We start from the raw sequence: 25,108 nt of genomic DNA, 5'->3' as shown, positions 1-25,108 counted from the left end.
TTGGGGCAGTGAGGGGGCAGCCAGGGAAGTACCATACCACTTACGGGGAAATCCCTTCTGCCAGTAGAAATTACTTAGAAAAGGGATCCCAGATGTTTCGCAAATGAGTTAGAAACCATAGATTTCACCATTATGTTGCCTTACATATTATCGGTTGCTTTAAATAAGTACTCCTATTTCCTACCTGTGCTTTATGTTGTTCAGTGTGAGTCCTAGAATTAATTGATCATGTTCTGTTTCAGCAATTCCTCAACCCCATACTGGATCCTTGCTAATACTATATCTTTGTAAACTTATATTCTTTTACCCCATGACATTGTTTATGGACATGTTCTTGAAACTGTATTCATTAACCCTATGACATTGTTTATGGAAATGTTCTTGACACTGTATGGAAATGCCTGCCCTTGTCCTTGCCACTAATTGTGCTAATCTCACACTATGTAATCTGCCTTGAGTCTCAGTGAGAAAGGTGGAATATTGAATGAATGAATGAATGAATGAATGAATGAATGAATGAATGAATGAATGAATGAATGAGAGCCAGTTTGGTGTAGTGGTTAAGAGTGCAGGACTCTAATCTGGAGAGCTGGGTTTGATTCCCCACTCCTCCACTTGAAGCCAGCCGGGTGACCTTGGGCTAGTCTCTCACGGCTCTCTGGAGCTCTCTCAGCCCCACCCACCTCACAGGGTGTTTTGTTGTGGGGATAGTAACATACTTTGTAAACTGCTTTGAGTGTGCATTAAGTTGTCTTGAAGGGTGGTATATAAATCGAATGTTATTATTATATTATATGAATGAATGAATGATCCAGGCCTCAGAATTGAATCTAGAGGAAGAGCTCATGGAAGCAATTGGCAGAGTGGATCCTTCCCCACCTCCCTCTTGCTGATTGTTCCAGAACTCCTTCATGGGGATCAGAAAGGCACAGGGCCACAGGAAAGGGTGTTGCAGCGATGAGGGAGAAAGCCAACCCAATCACCAGTTCCTTCCACAAACTCTTCCACTGCATCTTGACCTGATACCCCTCCTCCAGTCTTACGGCCAAAGCACCAATGTGCACTGAGATGTATTCCCTCTAATATCAGGAATTGCCTCATTCATTTCCCTAGAGGAAGATGAGCCCTTTTCCAAAATACAAGCAGAAGCCATTCCTGAGCTAGACGAGCAGCGCAGATGATTATGCAGAAGAAACAATTTAGTTTTGTCCACCTGGGTAGAAATTCTTTGTTGGGATCTTGTCCCTGGCTTTTTAATTGCATAATCCTGTGGTAGGCCTAGCATTTAAAGATGGAAAATCTCAGGAAAACTGTTTTTATATGGAAATGTAGTATGTAGGTATGCAGGGTAGAATAGGATGCTGGAGGGATTTTTGTCCTAATATCTAATGACCACAACTAACCCAGTGATCCTTACAGCTTTTAAGTATATTGCACCATCTTCTCTGGTTCTCTGCCAGTTTCCAGGGTAGGAAGCAGTGAAAGCCTCCCCCCCCCCCAATACCTACTACCCGAGATTCTGTAACTAGCAAATGCAGTTGAGGGGTGGGATTTCCAAAGCCAGTTTGCCACCACAGAAAAGGACCTGTTTTTGGTAGCCATCAGCTTCACCTCGAAAAAAGAAGGTATGCCTAGCAGGGCTTCTGTTGAAGATTTTAGTTGACAGGTTTATATTGGAGTAGACAGCCTTTTAAGATTAGAGATGTGCAAAAAGAATCGATGAATCTAGTTTGGATTCTCTAGTTTCTCTAGTGTAATTCTCTGGTTTGTTTCGGCAATATAGAACAAACTTGGCAAAATTCAGTTGTCATTTCCACTGAAGCAGTGGAATGGAATTCCTCCAGAACCAAAGTGAAGAAAGGGGACCAACATCGCACCAGAGAATCACACCAAGTCCACCCAAACCAAACTGAAGCAAGGGGTACTGTTGCAATTTTGCCCAACAGAAGTAAATTGAAGCAAAGGAATGGAAGCCCCTCAGAACTAAAGTGAAGCAAGGAGATCAACCTCACACCAAAGAATCACTTCTATTTCACCCAAACCAAACTGAAGGGACACTTTTGCAACTTAGCCCAACTGAAGCAAGGGAATGCCTTGTACTTATGGCTGCATACGGCTTGGTTCTGTTCTATGGTGTTCCCCCACTGGCTGAACCCAGTGCCTGCCTGCTGTGAATGACACTGGTTCTGCTGGGCTCTGTTTGGTTCTAGGGGGATTCTGTTCCGGTGCTTCAGTTTGGTTCTGTTGGGCTTTCTCTGGAATGAGCTCAGCTTGCATTTGGGAGTATGCCTTGGCTGTATGAGCCTTGCTCCAGTGTGTTTCTGCAGTGGGAGTCAGCTTTGACTTCTCCCATAGAAAGCAATCTTCCTTGGGGGCCCACAGAACTGACCCCCAGGATCCAGTCTACCTAAAACCTAGGGAGCCTTTAGGGAACAGTCAATAGGTTTTTTCCAAATTTGGTTGAAGTTTGGTTGAAAAATAATCCCCACCAGTCCACCGGATAGCCTCCGGATTGATTTTCCCGTAAGAAACAATGGCTGAATGTACTGAATTTTACTAACTTAATTTGGTTAAAAAATCCAAAATACCGAATCTAATTTGGTATTCAGGATTTTGATTCAGAATAGCTAAATTCCACTGAATCAGCCCAAATCTGTTATTTTAAACCAAATTCCACACTAAACTGCATATCCTTATTTAAAATACTCTTGTCTCCAACCACTTAAGGCTTTCAGGGTCAAAATTGACACTTTGGTTTGTGTCCAAAAACACAGACAGTTGGTAAAGAATAAGTAGATTGAGAGATCGATAAGATTCATAATTTAGAATAAAAAATCTCATGATAATCTTCATTTCCATCTATTTTCCTCCATGTTACAATCCTTTTTCTGTTGTTTTTATTGCTAAGTATTTTAAAAAAAACAGCTACATGTAGATTGCTCGCATGGTGTCGCTGCATTGCCAAGGGTAGAAAGGAGAGTTGTGTCATTGTGTTTCATTAGCCTGTTTTTGGCCCATATGGTCTCTTTGAAGAAATAGGCCATTTAAGAGGCCTGGCTGTGCGCAGATTTTTGCCAGAGGGCCAGCTGTGCTGCTAGCTCAGAACATCTGGATTTGACCCATAACTCTTTATAAGCAGTTTTGGTACAGAGGCACTGTGATTGCATTCAAATGTTACCGCAAACCATGGGCTGTAGTTTTGACTATTTCGATTTTGGAAATACCGGGCTCCTATGCTTTTTGACCCAGACACCTGGTGGATTGGAAATTGGCCACATGACCTGGTTGGCAATCAACCATCAAAGGAGAAATGAGACTTCACCCACAGTTATCTGTGAAAATTCCAGCTTTGCACGGTAAATGCTTAGTTTAATGCTCAGAGGTTAATTTAAAATGCACCCCCTACTGGTTGGCAAAAAGTTGCAGATAAAGCTTTTCTGTTTAGCATTCTTGGTTCTCCACATTGGCTTTGGTGCTGGTTAATTCCTCGCATGGTTCTTCTGAAAGACTGAGTGATCTTTTTGGGTGTAGTAGGTGTTGTCGGTCAATCGCTTCATAATCATGGCGCCTAAATACAGTGTCCCTGAATTTATCAAAACAGACTTCACAACCTCCATTGGCAAGATGTAATTTAAAACTTTGATAGTATAGCGACTCTGATTTTATGGTTTAGTCAGGTATTGCTAACATACTTTGGGGTTGGATTCCAAGTTCCTCCAAGCTGCCCTTTGCACTTGGTTGCCCTGGCCTTCTGATGCAAGGCTCCTCTATGACATCAGAGCAGTTATGCCAATGGCATTCTAGTTTACGTTAGAACTATGTAACCGTTTTCAAAGATCTGACTGGGAGCTACAGATCCTTTTCTCTTACAGCTATACAGGGTGGTGAAGAAATGTGACCTTTGTAGCTGGATAGCTTACGGTGGGGACAGATGGTAGACATGGCCTATGTAAGAACTCAAACCGAATGTCGAGAGCCAAAGCTCAAGGAGACACAGAAAGGGGTTGAAATTAAACACCTTCTGCCTGATAACAATATACAGTTTTATGTATCAGTGAAATAAACCAGAAAAATCAAGTCCAATATCAATAGTTATACAAAGTCCCATTCACAAAATTATCATGTGTTTTCTTGAAATGTTGTAGTAACCAATAATAACCATGGGCGTGGAGGTCAGTATATAAAGAAATTACAATGAAGACAGCATGATCTTTTGAAGATTGGTCGTGCACTTTATTGGTTACTCCAACATGATCTACCTCAGCACTTACAGCACTTACTCCGTTTATGGGCTAATTGGAATGTGTGTCTTGAAATTTTCTAGGAATAATTCCATCAGCTTGGTACATCAGCATCAGATATCGGCTGAAATAATTGCAATAGCCAATTGTAATATTTATTTGTAAAAGAAAGTATTAATGTATTGTTGATTGCAGATGTTTGCTTCTTGAATTGTACTTTCAGCACGTATGCACTTTTTCAATATAAAATTGTAAAAATGGTATTGCTTGTTTGGTGAAGAAATCCATTACCAGGAATTTATAATAGTATGGCCTATGTAAGGCCAATGGAGGCTCCCACTTTGAAAATTAAGTGATGTTAGAAACAAGAGTGAAAGTGGCTGTGGGATGACCTTGCAGCTATGAGGAGAAAGGGTTAAGTCAGAAGCAGAAGGGGGAACCTCCCAAATATTTCCTTTTCCTGTCTCATTGTTCATCACTCTTCAGCCTAGCTGGCATGAAAATATTTTAAAGAATTACATTGTCAGTGTGGTGGCGGCAGCAAGACCCATAACATCCCCCCCAACCCATAAGTAGCCTGAGATGATAATGGTGGTGTGTGTATGTGTGCGACAGCAATGGTGTGGTCCCCGTTGTGATGATGGTGATCCATAGTGGTTAGATTTTCAGACCGGGATCTAGGAAAACAAGCTTTGAAGGGCTACTATGCAAACTCACTGGGGAATCTTCGGTCAGTTATTCTCTCACAGACAATTCTACCTCACAGGTAGTTGTTAGGACAAAACAGAAGCAAGGGGAATAATGTTGTATAAGCCACTTTGGATTCTTATCGGGGAGAAAAGGTATACATAAATATCTAAACCAATTAAAATTTTCTTCTGTTTCTGTCCATGGACAGACCGATGATGGGTATTTTAATATAGTCTAGAAAGGGTGTCTGATGAATCAATCTAATAACATTAATAATAACAACATTTGATTTATATGCTGCCCTTCAGGACAACTTAATGCCGGCTCAAAGCAGTTTACAAGGTATGTTGTTATCCCAACAACAATCACCCTGTGAGTGAAGTGAGTGGAGCTGAGAGAGCTCTGGAAGAGCTGTGACTGGCCCAAGGTCACCCAGCTGGCTTCAAGTGGAGGAATCAAACCCGGCTCTCCAGATTAGAGTCCTGCCACTCTTTACCACTACACCAAATTGGCTTTCTAGGCAATTTATGATGATAAAAGAATCTACAATACTTAGAGATGAAAAGTATACAAGAAAAATGCTTTTGGGCAGAGGGTGTGGCTCATAGCTTGTCTTTTGGTAGCTGGAGTGACAACGAAAGTTGCTGAGGGAAGAGGGCAGGATGTTAATGCTTCTTTATAGGGCACTGTGAATTCTGCTGGAAACAGACACTCTAGGAATCAGACTACTAAGCAGCATCGGTAGTGATTGCCTCCGGTTGGCAGGACTTCTCACTGAAATACGATGTGACTCCCAACTTCCTCTTGATGGTGAAGTGAGACACATGGACACATGAAGGTGTCTTATACTGAATCAGACTGTCAGTCCATCAAGATCAATGTTGTCCACTCAGATTGGCAGTGGCTTTCCAGGGTCTCGGGCAGAGGGTTTTCACATAGCCTCCTACCTAATCCTTTTAACTGGAGATGCTGGGGATTGAACCTGGGACCTTCTGTATGCCAACAGAAGCTCTACTACTGAACCATTCCGCCTCCCCACTGGGTGCAAGTTGTCATAAAGCCCTTCTCTAGCACTCTGTTTTAGGGATTTTTCCAACTTTTATGAGCATATTGGTTTGATTTTTTTAAAACTTCCAATAGGTCTTCTCCCCACTTGGAAAAGATATGCAGGTGTCTTTTTTTTATCCCTGCTGAACGTACTAACAAAATTCATTACTGTTAAAACTGACGTATGTTTTTGCACATAAAAGGAGCAAAAAGAGCATGAAAGAAACTAACCAGTTGGGAAATAGTAAAGAGTCCAGTAGCACCTTTAAGACTCACCAACTTTGGCTGTGGTTCTCAAAAACTTATGCTACTATAAAGTTGGTGAGTCTTAAAGGTGCTACTGGACTCTTTACTATTTTGCAACTACAGACTAACATGGCTAACTCCTCTGGATCTATAACCAGTTGGGAGCCACCAAGGAAGCTGATAAAGGGCCAAGCTAGAAGTGACAAATCACACTTGAATGGCAAGTGAGCAGACTCACATGTATTCCTCCCTGTTCACTTGCGCTCCACTTGTGCTCCACTCAATCACTATGTGATTGAATGGAGCGCAAGTGGAGCGCAAGTGAACATGTGGAGCGCAAGTGAATACATGTGGGTCTGTTCACTTGCCATTCAAGTGTGATTCGTCACTTCTAGCTTGGCCCAAAGGCAAATGTATCAAAATGGGTATCTATCTGTACCTCCCTACCAATGAGGCAAGGTGGGTGTTACCAGGGAATGTGGTGGCAGCAGTCAGGACCATGGCTAGCTCCCTGTGAGGTTGGAAACTCGGCCTTTGACTTGCAGGAAGCTTGCAGCAGAATTCAGTGGCAGAGAGCTGACGTGGTAGGCTGCTGTTTTTTTCCAATATTCCCTTAACTCAGAGCTCATTTTGAGAGGGAACGCACAGGAACGCCGTTCCGGTAGTTCTCCAAAGAGATCACATGTCAGGTGGCCCCGCCCACCTGATTTTTGGCCATTTTGGGCCCATTTTGGCCTGGATTGGGCCCAAAATGGCCAGGATCGGGCCTAAAACAGCTGGGATGGTCACAAAACGGCCAGGATTGGGCCTCTGACAGGGGGTGGATCACTCTCCTGCTCAGCAGCGGCCCAATTCTGACCATTTTGGGCCCATTTTCAGCCATTTTCAGCCCCTTTTTGCCATTTTGGGCCTACTTTCGGCCCTGAATGGCCAGGATTGGGTCCAAAACAGCCAGGATATATGAGGCTAGGGGTGTGGCGTATGCAAAACAGTTATGCTAATGACACATTTCTGGTGATGTCAAGGGGTGTGGCTTATGTTAATGAGTTATGCTAATGAGTTATGCTAATGAGTTCCTGCAGCTCTTTTTCTATGGAATGGCCCCTGCCTTAACTTAATAGTTCCCTGTGAAGTATAACTCTAGAGCAGCTAAAATCTTTCTCCTTGATATGCTATTTTTTTCATTTACAATGAGTATTTGCATAGGGAAGAATCAAAAAAATGATCACCTCTTTCTTCAGTCTGAAATGATACAATCAGTTCTACTGCTTAACACCTTGTTCTTCTTCATGTATCAACCAGATCTCAGACTGTGGCTCCAGTGCTAGTCTGGAGCCAAAGGTGGAAAGCTTAGGAGGCGTGTTTCCTGTGCCATCTCCTTGGGGCACCTTTAAGACTAACCAACATTATTGCAGCATAAGTCTTTGAGAACCACAGCTGTCTTCGTCTGACGAAGAGAGCTGTGGTTCTCGAAAGCTTATGCTACAATAAAGTTGATTAGTCTTGAAGGTGCTACCAGACTTTTTACTATTTTGCAACTACAGATGAACACGATTAACTCCTCTGGATCAGTCTCCTTGGAGGGGGAGACAGCTCAGGTGTAGGTGCGAACACTCTTGTCAGGCTTTGAAAGCATCCCACGGTCTCTGGATTTGGCATTGTAATAAGCAAGGGCTGTTTGGTGCTACAGATGGTTTGGGGGGTGAATCACAGTCCAGAAAAGGGGGCAAAGCTGTTGCGAGGGATGCCCCTGTCTCTGGGTGTGCATGGCTCAGTGGCAGAGCTTCTGCTTTGCATGCAGGAGGTGCCAGAGTCAATCAGTCCCTAGCATCTTCAGCTGAAGGAGCAGATAGGAGATGATGGGAAAGACCTTTTCCTGAGACCCTAGAAAGCTGGTGATGGTCTGAGTAGACCATTCTGATAGACCAAGGGTCTGAATCATAGAATCTGAGTAAGCGTAAGTGCATCCTCTTCCCCATGTGAGCCTCTGATACTTCAGTGACTGCTTTCTGGGCTGATTCCTGGTCCCAGGCCTCTTCTGCATCCCTCTGATACAAAAGGGCCAGGGATTGTGGTCCATGCAGTGACCGGGAACAAGATAACCAGCATGCCAATCAACTAGCTAACTAGGAGTGAGAGAGGGGGTGAGGGGGTTCTGGATCATTGCTTGTAATCGTCATATATGACTCCTGCATATCTGCCAAGAATGTATATGGGTTCTGCCTTGGTCTTCTGAGAGTGTGGGAAGTTCTTTATTGCTACAATGCCAGTAGGTTATCTTGCAAATGTTTACTTTCTCTTTCTTGCTCCGCTGAGCCAGTGTCCTTGACTGCCAGCCGAAGCTGGCTCGTGATGTGTTCTTCTTGAGAACCAAAGACAAGTTCATCCTTCTCACTGCCTGCTCTAAAATGTTTCAACCCCCCTCCCCCCGGCCGTTAACGGTCCTTCTTCCGAAGGCGGGAAGATTCCCTATAACAAACATTGCTGGCCCCACATACGTCACTTCTGCCAGTTCCATTGTCTTTGCACCTTGTACTGAATGGATCTCTAATTAAGTTACTTCAGCTGGAATACCTGTGTGTTAACTGTGGAGAACTTGGGGACCTAACTGCCAGGGACTGACAGTAATACTTCCCCTGCATTCCGAACGCCCTTTTTGTCACGGTGTTTGATTCCTCTTGCAGAATGAAGTTGAGCTGGGAGAACTCCTGCTGTCCTTGAACTACCTTCCCAGTGCAGGAAGACTGAACGTAGATATCATTAGGGCAAAACAGCTGCTTCAGACAGACATGAGCCAAGGCTCAGGTAATGCTTAGAGCTTTTTCGAAGAGATTAGCGTGCCAAGTTGTCAGTGTGTTACTATGTGTTAATAAGCTTGATAGCATGTTAAATATAATAAGCTTGATATTAAGCTTGATAGCCTGGTAAGTAATAATGAGAATGACAGGTGTGATAAAGTATGAGATATGTGAAAGATTTGGATGCTTTACCTAAGGTCTGGAAGGCAGATGTTGAAATCACTAAAGTAGCTTTGAGAATCTTTCCCCAAAGGTAGGCAACTTGCAGCACACGTACTGAACACCAGCATGCTGGACTGCTTAGTGTGGCATGGCAACATCCTTGATTCACCCCCAAAAGTAGAGGTGTAGATGATATCCTTGGGACAGGTTAAGGTCCCGGCTGGAAGAAAGTTCTCCTTCTGTAAAGCTGTGATTCTTTAAAATTAGAATTTGGAGTGAGATAGTTCTGAGAATGAAAGTTGGGGGTGTAAACTTGCCCCCAGGGTGCCCTCATAGCCCAACAGGCTCACAAAACATCTTTTGGGACCAGGTCTTACACAGCTGATATTTTATCCATTGCAATCCAGTTCTTACATTTTCCCCTGATGTGCTCATTCTCTATTTGCATGGAGTTTTCTTTCTCGGTTTTTGATGTGAAGGGACAAACTGAATTACTTACGAGCCATCTGTAGTGGCACAGTCCGTTTTACTGCCTCGTTCTTCTGCATGTGTGAATTGGTGAATCCTCAGGTCTTGTCTGGATAGGAGGCGGCAGACTGTTGATACAGTTCGAATGGACTGTGCTACTTCAGATGGCAGGGGAGGGATTTCCTCTAAGTGGAAAACACCCAGCATGTGAGGAGGTGTGCTGCACTTTTCATGGAACCATTACAGTTGTGATATTCTCCTCATCCGGTAATGGTACAGGCCATTCTCTCATTTCTTTCTTCTTCATATCTAAGCCAGTGAACTTATACATCATGCTGGAACAGTAGAAACCATTTGTATGTTTAGAAGAGGTGTTGTTTGAAAAGGCCTTCTTTACCTTTCTCCTTCCACCAGGACATTATTTTGTTGTCATTCCTGTTACTTGCTGTTCCCGTTGACGAATTCTTGCTGTTTCAGGGAGAACAACATAGCGACCTCCTGTCCACAAGGCCAGGTTTTAATTCTTCTCAGTTGAAAGTAAACAGGGTACATTTTGACCTCTGCAGCTGAGAAGCCCAAATGACTCATTCTGAGAGTCTAAGAATGCTTAGAACGAGGCTGCTCTCAAATGCCACCTGCCTGCCAAACCTATCCAACTTAATATAAGATATCTTGGATTTTCCATGTAGGTGCCCTGCGATCTGGGTAAGGATTGATAGATAAGCCTCTTGCACACCTAGGATTCCAGTATGCATTTCCCCCTCTAAGCTGATAAAAGATTGTGTGGTGAAGAATAGCCAAATGAAGAGGGTCATGTGAATGGCAGACCCAACGGTACACATTTGGTGTGATCCACAGTTATTCCAAAATTATGTCATATTTTGAAAGAAACTGATGTTTGTATATTTATTGTAATAGGAATATACATTATAGGACCTGTCCTAAATTGGTCCTGAATCAGCTGACTTAGTTTGCTCTGGCAATAGGCCAGGAGTGCTTTGAATTTTGATCTTTGGCTCACACCAAAGACTTGTGCCTCTGGCCACACGCAAGTTTTTATACCTGCACACAGGGCTTTTTTTCAGCTGGAATGTGGTGGAATGGAGTTCCGAAACCTCTTGAAAATGGTCACATGGCTGGTTGTCCCGCCCCCTGATCTCCAGACAGAGGGGCAATCTAAACTCCCCTCTGTCTGGAGATCAGGGGGCGGGGCCACCAGCCATGTGACCATTTTCTCCGAGGGCAACCCACTGAGTTCCACCACCTCTTTTTCCAGAAAAAAAGCCCTGCCTGCACACACGAAAGGAAACAGAACTTCAGCTCAGATTGCCAGAAATTTTCCCCAGATTCTCCTCCTGTGCTACGTAACCAATAATTAATGAAATACAGTAGTCAATTTGGAATTGTTTGTCTTTTCAATTCAGATCCCTTCGTGAAAATCCAGCTTGTCCATGGGCTAAAGTTGGCAAAAACAAAGAAGACTGCTTTCATGAAGGGTACAATAGACCCCTTCTACAACGAGTCCTTCAGTTTCAAGGTCCCACAAGAAGAGCTCGAAAATGCCAGCTTAGTGTTCACAGGTATGTCTGCAAGGCTGCTTTAATCATGTATCCAATAAATACATATTGATGTTTCATATACTGAAAGCCACTATGGTGCAGTACCTGATTAGGACTGCAGAGACTCAGGTTCAGATCGCCCATTCAGCTGTGACACTCGCTGGACCACTCTCCGTCTAACCTACCTCACAGAGTTGTTGTGAGGATAAAATGGAGGAGAGAACCTCTTTCGAGTGGCCCCGAGTTCCTTAAAGCATGGACAGAAATATAATGGATGTTATGAGGCATGGATGTTTTGTATGAATAATAATCTGGGTTTTAGGAGTAATAATCCTTAGAAATGTTGCTACTTGGTTTTGGTTAGCACCATCTGGATTGAGGTTGTGAGAATAATGCACGAGTGAACTGTAATTACTCTCATCTTCCTGTGACGGAATAGTTAGCTAAAGAGTACCTTGTTTCAAAAACAGTGTCATGGTGTGAACGTCAGAAATGGCACTAACAGGTCTGGCCGCTGGTTTGTCTGTTGTGTCTACTTTAACAAAAAGCAGGTCTCTGGGTTTTTGGAAAACAAGGGGGTAAATACAGAAAGCCCTGACCCGGATGGCCCAGGCTAGCCCAGTCTCATCAGATCTCATAAATTAAGCAATAAGTACTGGTAAGTACTTGGATGAGAGATTGCCAGGGAAATCCAGAGTTACTGTGCTGAGGCAGGCAAATGCAAACTACCTCTGTTTGCCTCTTGTCTTGAAAACCCTGTAGGGTCACCATAGTCAGCTGCAACTTGACGGCACTTTACATACACAAATACAGAAAGCCAGAATGAGTAAATATGTACATTACCCACGTTCACAGCTTGGCTACCATGCAAACCAAGAGGATCTATACCCAGCTGGTGGGCTCTCATCATACCCGATTCTAATGTTTGAAAAGGTCTTCTGTCTTCCCCTTTCATCCTCCTTTTAGCATATTGGCATTTCAGTTTAAAAGCAACCGCAGAGGGACAAAACAGACACTGTAACTTTTTCTTGTTGCTGCTGCTGTTTCTCCCATGGTAAAAACAGATGTTCTGATAGAGACGAGAAGCTCAAATTGAATCCATTAGCTTGTTTCCAAACATTTCATAACCAGACTCGTGCTCATCAGCAATTTAAATCTTGCTCAGCATGTACAGGATTTTTGTCCTCTGCAGAAAGGACTGTAATTAATTGGAACTCTGCAGGAACCATCTTGAACACACCCTCTCATCTGGAAGGATGAAATCGTTCCTGTGATCCAGCCTCTCTCTGCACAAGAGAAATAAACTGATGACATTTCACTCTCGACATACAAAAGACTGGCTCTCTCACTCTGTGCACATGTTGCAGTGAATGGGCAGACGTCTATTCGTAAAGAAGAGCCAGCGCACTTGCACTTAAAAATAAAACGGGGGGGGCAGTGTCTGGATAAAGGTGGGGTTTACAGTGTGTGTTCAGCTATAAATATGAGCCCTTTTCAGATGTGCCAAGAACATGGCAACTACACACATTGCGTCCATGTGTGTTACCCACAGTGCTTCTTGATGTGCACAGTTTCCATGTGCAAAATATGTTAAAATGCCCCCGTCCAAGCAACAGGGCATAATGGGAACGTTGTGGGTAGAGTATAGTCCCAGTATATGTGAATATAACATCTGAAAAAGGCTACCTTGAATGTAATGTAAAAATTACTCAATGCTTGTATGTAGAGCCAGAGGAGTTAGCCATGTTAGTCTGTAGTAGCAAAATTGAAAAGAGTCCAGTAGCACTGTACTGTGATTCTTGAAAGCTTCTGCTACAGTAAAGTTGGTTAGTCTTAAAGGTGCTACTGGACTCTTTTCAATCTTGTATGTATAAAAATCCTTCGTAGTGCTGTACTTGGATTTTACAATTTTACAAGCATTCACAGAAATGGGTACAGGGCTTCTGTGAGGTGAAAGGAGACACAAAAACAATTCACTATACTAGAAATTTGAGCTGTCTCCCCTAGATTTCAGAAGACAGTCGGTTGGCTCTGTGCAAGCTTATTTTAGTCCTTTGACGAGTTTGGATCTGTCTGAATCAGCCGGCCTCCATTTTGAAGGGACAGAGTTACAAGCAAACACCAGCCATTCCTCCCAAGTGTACATTTCCCCGGCCTTCTGACTTCTGATAACCCCAGACACTATCAAAACAACCCTAATGCATATTATTTAGGACAAGCCTGAGCTTGCTTTGCCCTTCTGCCCTCTACAAAGAAATGATCTCTCATCCCTCTGGGTTTCCTCCTTGGATCACATCATGCTCCACAGCCAATTTCACAACTCAGTTTGACACTGAGAATACATGCAAAGCCATTCCAGCGGTGAAACCATGTTAGTCTATCACAGCGAAAATAAACAGGAGCACAATTCTGGCATTAGCTTTGGGGAGGCCAGAGCCCACATGGTCAAGTCGTGTAGGAGGACCTCGCTGGGCAGAAGGATACAAGGTTATACAAGGGTCCAAAGGCTCTGAAAAGCAGGATGCACAGTGTCGCAGAACAGCCGTGCTGACTTGCAAGCGCTGTTTTGCTTTGGGTCCTCTGAGAAATTGAGACTCAGCAGCCACCCCAGGTCGCTGCTCAGGGGTACACCACTCTCCTGAGCCCACCTTTCTCTCTCCCCCCCCCATCGTACTGCTTCATAGCTTATTAGTTTTAAGCAGACTACTGAAATATAAAAACCAGGCCACATTTAAACAGCTGCAAAAATCCATCACAAGTGCATACAGTTTCGCAACGGAAAGAGTGATGGGTCTACTATTATCTTCTAATAAAAGAGGTAATGTCTCCATATGATCAATATTTGGTGCAAAGGAAAAATGAAAAGATTCCTAGCCTCTGAAAAATAGCTCTATTCAAAAGTCACATGATATAGAGTGGTCACTCTCAGGGCTGGCGCCACCATTGAGGCAGTGAGACGGGCGCTGGGGCGCTGGAGGGGGTGCTGGGGGCGGAGGCACATGCCACGGAGCTAGCGTGCCTGGCCTGCAGCTGCTGCAGCCAGCCAGCCCTACACCACTGCTACCGCCACTCACCCCTGGCCAGGCGCAGCAGCCGTGGGCCAGGCACAGCAGGCGTCTGGGGCAGCGTGCGGAGCGTGGGCAGTCTCCGCGCGCCGTCCCAGCCACCCGCCAGCCAACGGGGCCGGCTTGCTGCGTGATAACGTCATCACACAGTCTGGGTGGGAGCGTGCATGCACTATGTGCGCATGCACGTAGGGGCGGCCACGGGCGCCAGAAACCCTGGCGCCGCCCCTGGTCACACTACCTATTCCACATTCGTGTACTGTCTCAGAATATGGTACCCTATGATACCTCCCTTGCAGAACTCTAGAAAGTAAGGCATTTAGGTGTACCAACATGAAGACATGCCTGTACTGAGGAACAGTCAGATATGAACAGTAGCCAGGAATCTGGCCATATGGAAGAATATCAACAAAATGAGTAGAGCTAACATGTTGTGTTCTACAAATTGTGCTGTGAGAGTCATGCCTAAATAAACAGTTCTTAATCACGCTTATGGCTTCTTTTCTGGTGACTGAATGGAGGGAGTCCAAGGAAAGATTAAGGAGCGGAAGTTGTTGCTCTACAACTTTATCCCAATGGAAAACAAAAGAATCTTCTCTCATCAAACCAAGGTAGCCCTCTTGGATGTCGGAGTATATCATTTTAACTTTACTAGAAAAGGCCTTCATTCAAGCCCGAGCTTCAAGAGCTGATTGTCCCAATTTGCCTCAGAGGGCCACCCCCGCTACACAATTCGGAATTCCAGAGATGGAATGTAGGAATTTATGGAGAAATGAATCAAAGGACTCCCTTGTTTTATCAATCCAAATACCCACCCCATATAAGCATTGTGTGGCAATCTTGGCATTGACGAGTTTAATTGTAGCTGGAATATATTGAGCCCCAGATGAATAAAAGAAGTGACAGCTGATATTTGTTGCCTCTGTAGCCAATCTTTTAACATGAGCAGCTTGCACTGACTTACTTATTTATTTGTTCATTGTCCACCTGTCTCACTGAGACTCAAGGCGGATTACGTAGTGTGAGATAGTACAGTCAGTATCAAGGACATTTCCATAAACAATGCCATAGAGTAAATAAATTCAAGTTTACAAAGACATAGCATTAGCAGAAATCTAATACAGAGTTGAAGAAATGCTGAAACAGAACATAAGCAATTCTAGGACTGACATTAGACCACATGAAGCACAGGTAGCTCATAGAAGTACATATTTAAAGTACATATTTAAAGCACTGTAAGTCAACATAGTGGTGCAGTCTATAGTCCCTAACTCATTAGTGAAGCATCTGAGACCCCCTCCCTACAATACTTCCCTCCTAACTGAGTAAAAAGCCTTTTTGAATAATTCAGTTTTGGATCATTTGCAGAAAGCCAGGAGAGAGGGGGCTCTCCTGACCTCCTCAGGCAGGCCGTTCCACAGGGTAGGGCCACCACAGACAAAGCCCGTGTATGGGCTGCTGTTGATTTCACCCACATGGAGGCTGGCACCTGCCGGAGACCATGTTCAGATGAGCGAAGGTGCCGTGGAGGGACTTAAGGAGGGAGGCGGTCCCGTAGGTATGCTGGGCCAAGGCTGTGAAGAGCTTTGTATGTAATAACCAATACCTTGAACTGAGCACAGTAACTGATAGGTAGCCCATTGAGTGAGTGTAGGATGGGAGTGATGTTCATGCTCCTGCTCTCTCCTGACAATAGTCGAGCTGCAGCATTTTGCACCAATTGGAGTCTCCTAATTAACTTAGATGGAGGACCTATGTATAGTGCATTGCAATAGTCAAGCCTTGATGTTATCATAGCATGGATCCAGGTGGCCAGGTCGGCCATGTTGAGGTAAGAAGCCATCTTCTAGGCTAGGATGAGGTTGTAGAAAACATTTTTTGTGGCTGCCTTAATTTGTTTTTCTAGTAGTAGCGTTGGATCCAGTATAACCCCTAGACTCTTAACTGAGTCTGCAATGGTCAGACTAACCCCATAAAAAGTGGGGAGTACAATTTCCTTTAAGATCTCTGCCTTCCCAACAAGCATTACTTCAGTCTCGTCTGGGTTCAATTTTAATTTGTTCTTTTTCAGCCATTTCACCATGGCTATCAGGCAGCGAGTTAATATTTGATCAAACCAAATCCCTAATTTAAAATAGGGGACCTCCTCAATGTTGTTACCATGAATTTGCCACTTATGATGTGCCTGAGATTTTTTACCAAAGACAATGACCTTGGATTTTTGGTAGTTCTCTATTGGGCTTTCTTCTAGACATTAAGAGATTAAAGCCTTTATCAGAGAGGACAGTTCTGAAGTTGTTCTTGATAGGGAAAACTGCATCATCAGCAAAGAGTGAAATAAGAACTTAAAAAAATTATTTATTTTCGATTTTTATTCCACCCTCCCCACATTTCCAGCAGGCTCAGGGTGGATTACAAAATACATAAAGGTTAAAATATATAAAACAGTTGTTATAATTAACATATTAATAGATGGAGAATAGTAATCCTGGGTGGAAACAGCAGAACTCATATCATTAATATACAAAATTAAACAACAAAGGGGACAGCACACATTGGAAAGTTGACCGTCTAACTCACAGTGGACTTGTGCAGTAGGGTTAGAATACAGAATCTCAATCAAAGCCAGATCAACAGCTGTTGATTTAAGCTTATGCCACAATCTGGCATGGGGTACAGGAACAGAAGCCACCTTCAGTTTGGAGCCAGTTTGGTGTGGTTAAGAGTGCAGGACTCTAATCTGGAGAGCCGGGTTTGATTCCCCATTCCTCCACTTGAAGCCAGCTGGGTGACCTTGGGCTAGTCACAGCTCTCTGGAGCTCTCTCAGCCCCACCCACCTCACAGGGTGTTTTGTTGTGGGGATAATAATGGCATACTTTGTAAACCTCTCTGAGTGGGCATTAAGTTGTACTGAAGGGTGGTATATAAATCGAATATTATTATTATTATTATTATTATTATTATTATTATTATTATTATTATTATTATTATTATTATTCAATCCATGAAGGCAGCAGCAAGAATCCCCGGCTCTTGGTTGTATATTTGTTGATTTAAGAACTGCGTTGTCAAAAAATAATCTTCTGTACCAGCCCTTCACTTAAAACTGGCCTGTTCCCTCCCCAGAATTTTATTAGTGTCTTGCCAGTCCACAAGTCGATAGTAAAGAGAGAGAGCCTAGAGCTTCCCGACCACTGATAAAAAGCTAATCAGCCTGTAATTGGTTGTGTCTGCTCTGTCCCCCCTCTTATAAACTAGAATTATGATAGCATGTCTGCCAACAGATGGCATGACTCTTGTTTCATTTATCTGGGTGGAAACAGTTGCCAATATATCCTTCCACCAAGAGAGATTGGCTTTAAAAAGTTCAGGGGGAATTAAATCTGCACTTGGGGGCCTTTCCTTTCTTCATTTGAGAAATAAAAAAATCTGATTTCAGATGGGTGAACAGGGGGCCACTCCAGTAGTTCAGCTAAATTCCAGTCACTGTGATAATTGTAGTTAGAGCTAGCAAAAATATTAACAAAATGTTCCTCCCAGGTTTGCGAAGGAATATGGGATAAGAATGGACTCCTAGGCTATAAAATAGAACTAACCAACTTCCAAAATTCACCCAGATTTCTATCATTTCCAGCGGCTCTGATTAGCTTTTGCCAATTATTAAGGCAAGCTTCTTCTTTAGTCCTGTGTATAGCTTGTTTATATGGACCCACCAGCTGAATGGCTTCCCCAATTGGCATAAGCTTGTTGAAGAGAACCATTACAGGTTTTCGTTTGTCCAGTTACAGGACTGGATGGTTTAACAATTATCTTACATTCAAGTAGAACAGAAAAAATCAGTTTAGCACCAAAAAAGGCCACTTGATCTTGTTGAACATCCACCCGAGAGCCAGATAGAACATTTGTAGTAGCCTGACAGGTCTGTATTTCATCAAGAGGAGCTTGAGATCTCCAATTTGTCAGTGGCTAGGGTACGGCCCTCCAACATTACTAGTGACTGGCTAATAGAACATGGGGCAAACTCAGAGGAATGAGCATCTACCTTAGAATAAGAACTTCCCCGCAAGGTTTCTGTAGAGTTTTCAATCTGTTGATTAAGTGGGTTTGCTCACCGTAAGAGCCCCAAATGATTTGATCAAATTTGTTTTGATTGGTTCAAAATGAGATCCTGTAAGTGCCTGAGCAGCCTCATCCTTTGAGGCTTTTGCCTGGTGATTAATAGGGTGTGTAGCAGGTACAGCCACCTGCTCAGAAGGTGAGACAAGATCAGTGAGCATGGGCACTTTTTTCAAGACTTTTTTCTTTCCAGTCTTTGTCCTAGTCCAAGAGACTTACTAGGAAATAAAGGAACCAGCCTCTGTGAATCAAAAGCTCTAGCAAGATATATATTGTATCATTTAAGATATAATTCTTCAGAGCATATTAAAGATGGCAGTCTTGAAGAGTAGAAATAAAGGGCTATAGGGGTCGCATGAATCAAACCTGGGACCTGTTCCATATATCACCAATCTGTTGAACTTAAATGCTAGTGCAAAAGGAAAGCTCCATGCTGCTTTGCTTCCCGTTCGTTGTTCCCAGAGATGAATGTGCCACAATAAGGAAATATATTTAAAACTATTTTGTTTTTGTTCAGAAGGAGAGGCCCAAAGTTCACAGAATTGGCAGAGAAATTTTTCTTTGATTTAAACTTTGTAGCTGTAGATGTTGATTTCTCATTTAACTTAACGAGATCTAAAAATTTACCATCTTGTTTCTAAGCATCACACCGCCTTAAAGGTTTAAAAACGAGCAGGTATTTTAAGTTGGTCTGTCAGGTCGTTAAGTTTATCATATATTCTTTCAAGGGTCTCCACAGGCTCTTGGCCTGTGGCTCTTCGCCTGGGGACCTGAAACTCTGCTGGTATACTGGTTCTGCTGGTACTCTAGGTATATATCTGGAAGGCAGTCATGTCTACTGAAGCCCCCTTTGTAGTCACCTGCATGGAGTGTGCCATGTTTGTTTTCCTCCCAGAAGAGAAGACAGAGTTCACTTGCCAGAAGTGTAAGCTAGTTAGAGTTTTGGAAGAAAAGGTTCAGAGCCTGGAGGACAGGATCGCCACCCTTCAGGAGATCAAGGAGGGAGAGGATTTTATTGACAACAGCCTGGGGGCTCTGCACAGCCAAGAAGAGGAAAGTCAAGGAGGAGAAGAAAGAGTCGATCTCCCTTCTGAGCCTCCTCTCAGATCTACGGTACAAACCCGAAGACGTCAACGAAGAAGATGCTCTGGTCCACTTGAGCTCAAGAATCATTTTGAAGTGCTAGAGATGGTGACGGAGATGAGAGTGGAAGGAGAACCGCAAAGTGCTGGAAGAGGGTGTGCAGAAGACATGAGGCCACATGGAAGTGGAAAATATACAGAAGGTGGTAGTTGTCGGGGACTCTTTGCTTAGGGGTATGGAACACCATGTCTCTGAGCCAGATCCCCTATTCCAAGAGATGTGTTGCTTGCCGGGGGCCAGAATTCAGGATATTACCGACCGGCTGCCGAAACTCATCAAGCCTGCTGATAAGTACCCGTTTGTACAGATTCATGTGGGAACGGCTGTGAATACTGTTGCAAGAATTAAAGAGGATTATGAAGCTCTTGGAAGGCAGTTGAAGACATTGGGAGCTCAAATGGTATTCTCTTCTATCCTTCGAGTCACAGGAAGAGGAACACGCAGGGAGCGGACCATACTTGAGGTGAATCGTTGGCTGAGTTGGTGGTGCCGGCAAGAGCGCTTTGGATTCTGGAACCATGGGATAGGTTTTCTTAGAGAAGGCCTTCTAGCACATGATGGGCTTCACCTCTCAAGTGCAGGGAAGAAAACGTTTGGAATGAACCTGGAGAACTTCATCAGGAGAGCTTTAAACTGATGCCGCAAGGGGAAGAGGATGATCAACATGGTGATTTCAATGATGAAGTGAAAACAGTGGGAACCCACCTGGGTAGGAAAGGTCAAACAAAGGTACAAGGCTACAAGTGTCTATATACCAATGCCCAAAGTATGGGCAATAAGAAAGAAGAGCTTGAGCTTCTATTGCAAACAGAGGGCTACGATATCGTAGGAATTACTGAGACTTGGTGGGATGATTCCCATGACTGGAATGTGCTAGTGGATGGGTATGAGTTGTTCAAGAAAAACCGGAAGGGTAGAAGAGGAGGTGGAGTGGCGTTGTATGTGAGGAGAGGGCTTGATTGTCAAGAAGTTATGGAGAATGGGGCAGACAGCCCGGTGGAAAGCATATGGGTAGAAATAAGGGGAGGAAGGACAAAAGGTATTATTGTTGGAGTCTGCTACAGACCACCTGACCAGCAAGAAGAAACCGATGCTGCCCTCTTTGAACAGATTGGTAGAGTATCCAGACATCAGAACCTTGTAATTATGGGTGACTTCAACTTCCCTGATGTGTGCTGGGAGACAGGCTCAGCAAAGCGTCATGAATCATGGAATTTCCTGACCTGCCTGGCCAATAACTTCCTTTTTCAAAAGTTGGAGGAAGCTACAAGTGGCTCGGCCATACTAGACTTGATATTAACCAACAGGGAAGAATTGGTAGGTGAGATGAAGGTGGTGGAGACCTTAGGGGGAAGTGACCATGTCCTCCTTGAATTCCAGTTGCTGTGGGGAGCCAAGGAAGTTTGTAGCCAGACTCGTAGGTTAGATTTTTGTAGGGCCAACTTTGATGAACTCAGAGGCTTGATGAGAGTCATTCTGTGGGGGAGTGTGCTGGAAGGGAAAGGAGCGAGTGAAAGGTGGGCCCTTCTCAAACACAAACTTTTGCAAGCTCAAGCCCTCACTATCCCAGCAAGATGGAAACATGGTAAGAGCTCCAAGAAACTGATGTGGATGTACAGAGAGCTCCAGAATAAGCTAAGAGAGAAAAAGGAAATGTTCAGGAAATGGAGAGGACAGACGTCTAAAGAGGCGTATATGAGGGTTACTAGGCACTGCAGATCAGCCATCAGAGAGGCCAAAGCTCAGTACGAGCTGGGTCTGGCCAGGAGGGCTCACTACAATAAAAACTTCTACAGATATGTGAGAGGCAAACACAAGGTAAAAGAGGCAATTGGACCGCTGTTGGGAGTAGATGGAGAAACTGATGCAGGACAGAGAAAAAGCAGACAGGCTTAATGACTTTTGCCTCTGTTTTCTCCCTGAAGAACTCAGGCACATCTAGAGATAGTAGAAAATGTGGCAGGACACCTGAGTGGCTAATTGACATTGACAGAGAGGTTGTGGAGAGGCATCTGGCTGCATTGGATGAATACAAATCCCCTGGGCCGGATGGGGTGCACCCAAGAGTGCTGAAAGAACTTTCTAGAGAACTTGCAGAACCCCTGCCCATCATCTTCAAGGCCTCCTGGAGGACTGGGGATTGCCACAAGATTGGAGAAGAGCAAATGTTATCCCAATCTTTAAGAAAGGGAAGCAGGATGACCCGGGAAACTACAGGCCGGTCAGTCTGACTTCTGTTGCTGGGAAGATATTAGAACAGATCTTAAAGGGATCAATCTGTAAGCATTTGAAGGACTGCTCAGTGATCTGGGGAAGTCAGCATGGTTTTGTTCCTAACAGATCTTGCCAGACCAACCTGGTTTCCTTCTTTGATCGAGTGAGTAGCTTACTGGATCGGGGGAACTCTGTTGACGTGATTTATCTGGATTTCAGTAAAGCTTTTGATAAGGTCCCCCATGACATTCTGATGGGCAAACTGGAAGACTGTGGAATGGACTATAGGACAGTTCGGTGGATAGGGAACTGGTTAGAGGACTGCACTCAAAGAGTGGTGGTCAACGGCGTTTCATCAGATTGGAGGGAGGTGTCCAGTGGGGTGCTGCAGGGCTTGGTTTTGGGCCCGGTACTTTTCAATATTTTTATCAATGATCTGGATGAAGGAGTGGAAGGGCAGCTCATTAAATTTGCTGATGATACCAAATTGGGAGGAGTAGCAAACACTCAAGAAGATAGAATTAAAATTCAACAAGACCTGAATACTCTGGAGAAGTGGGCAGCTGTGAATAGGATGCAATTCAACAAAGACACGTGCATAGTATTACATCTGGGCCACAAAAATGGGAAGCACAAATACTGGATGGGGGATACACTTCTGGGCAGTAGTATATGCGAAAGGGATCTTGGGGTAAGAGTGGACTGTAAACTAAATATGAGCAGTCAGTGTGATGTGGTGGCAAAAAAAGGCTAATTCAATCTTGGGTTGTATCAAAGGGGCCATAGCATCGAAATCGCAGGAGATCATAGCCTCTCTCTATACTGCCTTGGTCAGGCCACACCTGGAGTATTGTGTGCAGTTCTGGAGGCCTCACTTCAAAAAGGATGTGGCCAAAATCGAGAGGGTGCTGAGGAGAGCGACAAGGATGATCAGGGGTCTGGAGACTAAACCTTACGATGAAAGGCTAAGGGCCTTGGGAATGTTTCGTTTGGAGAAGAGGAGGTTGAGGGGGGACATAATTGCTCTCTTTAAATATTTAAAAGGCTGTCATTTGGAGGAGGGCAAGGAGCTGTTCCAGTTGGCAGCAGCGGGTAGGACGCGAAGCAATGGTCTTAAATTACATGCACAAAGGTACCGGCTGGATATTAGGAAGAACTTTTTCATGGTCAGAGTAGTTCAAAAGTGGAATCAGCTGCCTAGGGAGGTGGTGAGCTCCCCCTCACTGGCAGTTTTCAAGAAGAGGCTGGATGAATACTTGTCAGAGATGCTTTAGGCTGATCCTGTGCTGGGCAGGGGGTTGGACTAGATGGCCTGTATGGCCCCTTCCAACTCTATGATTCTATGATTCTATTAAAAGGGTTTGAGTGACAAGCATATTATAATCAAAAGCTCCCCAATTCTCACAAGGAAGGCAATCACTAGACAAATTAAAAACCCTTTTCTTCCCTAGTCAAGGGGGGAAAGGAGATAGTTCTTTCACTATAGTATCCTCATGTTCCACACAACCGGTGGACCGAGTGTCCCTCGGCCAATTGAAGAAGAGACACACAAGGAGTCCTTTGAGTGACAGCAAAACTTACAACATTTATTTAAATGTTGAGGAGGACAGTAACACAGAAAGTAAAGACCCCTCTGTGTCCGTTGCTCATCAGGGCACCAGTGGTCATGCAAGACATTTTGTACCCTTTGGCTCATTAGCACAGATTACAATCTTGGGGTCCTTGCAAGCGACCACGCCAATGATCTGGCGGTCTCGCATTGGAAGAACAATTTTGGTCATCATTAGCCATGCATACTTTTCAATTAACATCACTTATCACCTCAAGAGATATTGTTTATAATGTCAAAGAACATCTTCCCTTGTTACTTTCCCATCCATAGAGTTGTTATCAGTTCCTGTCCTATTGAGAGTGTATCGCTTTTGTGATTATTAAGCAAACAATCTCCCATTTGTGCATATTGTGGGAGCAATCTCCCCTCCTCTGAAATGCGTTTGATGCTATCCAAGAACCCCATATCTGGTGCCTAACTGTCATGGGAGGACTTCAGAAACCTTGAGGCTCTACTGATAGGAAAGCTGAAGCAAGCTTGTTTTTTTCTGCTGAGTTGATTATGGCTCTCTCCCCCCCCCCCCCGCCCTTCCCTGCATTCCAACTGTAGCTTTCTCCTCTTGCCATCTGCCTGGTTTTTCTGATCATAGTTCGGCTATTGTTCTTTCGCCCCTCAAAGTAGCTTTCTCTGGCCCCCTCCCTGGCCAGTCTTTTTGCTGAATGCTACAGCTGCTTTAGCACAATTAAGCCCAATTGGCCCCCCAAAGGAGGCTTCTCTTACTAACTCCTAATTATAGCAATATGTGTGTATAGATATATGTATATATATATTTCTCAGTAACCTAGCCTAGTATATGTGTAGGCAACTGGTACTTCAGTACTTTCCCTTGCAGCATCACCTGAGTGGCTTAGTGTCTGTCTCTCTCTCTGTCTCTGTGATTACTGCACCTCACAGTTCCCTCTTTGCTTTGCATAGTGAGAATATAGTAAGTGCACCTGAGAATACAGTACAAATCACATGAAGATAGTAAAGGCACATAAAATATTTCAGACCTTTCAATTCACTTCCCACACTCAGAAGAAGCTGGCACGTCATTATTAAGAAAACTCTATCTATTTGTTACAGGTACCGAAGAAGCTACCGTACAAAAATAATCATCTATTTTACTTTGTTTAGGAAAGGGTGGTGGTGTCATTAAAAGGTAAAGCCCTCTTTGTCCCTATAGTCTCACCACCAGCTACTCGACTAAAAGATATATCCTCAAAGGTATAATATCAATAGTCTTAATAACACCATACACATATGGAAAAGAAAGGGGGAAAAAAGCAAAGAAACTCTATAGAATGCAAGATGGAATATAAGTAACTAAACTGTAAAGAAAACAACAGCTATAAAAGAGGAGGAGAGGAAATCTCTCTTTTTCACTGGTGCTCAATCTTTATCTCTACACCAGCTGCTTCCCCTGCCCCAGCACACCTAGAGCTAATTAAACTACACTTATCGTTTACATCTTCATAAAATAGTAAAAGAGTCCAGCTGCATGAATGCATCTGACGAAGAGAGCTGTGGTTCTTGAAAGCTTATGCTCCAATAAAGTTGCATCTGACGAAGAGAACTGTGGTTCTCGAAAGCTTATGCTACTATAAAGTTAGTTCGTCTTAAAGGTGCTACTGGACTCTTTACTATTTTGCAACTACAGACTAACATGGCTAACTTCTCAACAGCTTCACAGAATGTATACAAAACATCAACGGGAAGAGAAGCTACCTCGAGCCTAAAAACAAAACAAAATAGATAATATTAAGG

General features: G+C 43.8%; 1 protein-coding gene across 1 annotated transcript in view; it reads left to right on the top strand.

The window, feature by feature from the left end:
- The window catches only part of SYT17 (synaptotagmin 17), a 55,521-nt gene that overhangs the window by 17,256 nt on the left and 13,157 nt on the right, over nucleotides 1-25,108 (top strand). The window contains exons 6-7 of the mRNA XM_054995397.1: nucleotides 8,909-9,029; nucleotides 11,077-11,232. Of these exons, the coding sequence (XP_054851372.1) occupies nucleotides 8,909-9,029; nucleotides 11,077-11,232 (277 nt within the window). The remainder of the gene's footprint in view (nucleotides 1-8,908; nucleotides 9,030-11,076; nucleotides 11,233-25,108) is intronic.

This window comes from Eublepharis macularius, chromosome 12 (genome assembly GCF_028583425.1).
Source record: "Eublepharis macularius isolate TG4126 chromosome 12, MPM_Emac_v1.0, whole genome shotgun sequence".
In the NCBI taxonomy this organism is placed as follows: Eukaryota; Metazoa; Chordata; class Lepidosauria; order Squamata; family Eublepharidae; genus Eublepharis; species Eublepharis macularius.
This window is presented reverse-complemented; position numbering and strand designations above follow the sequence as displayed.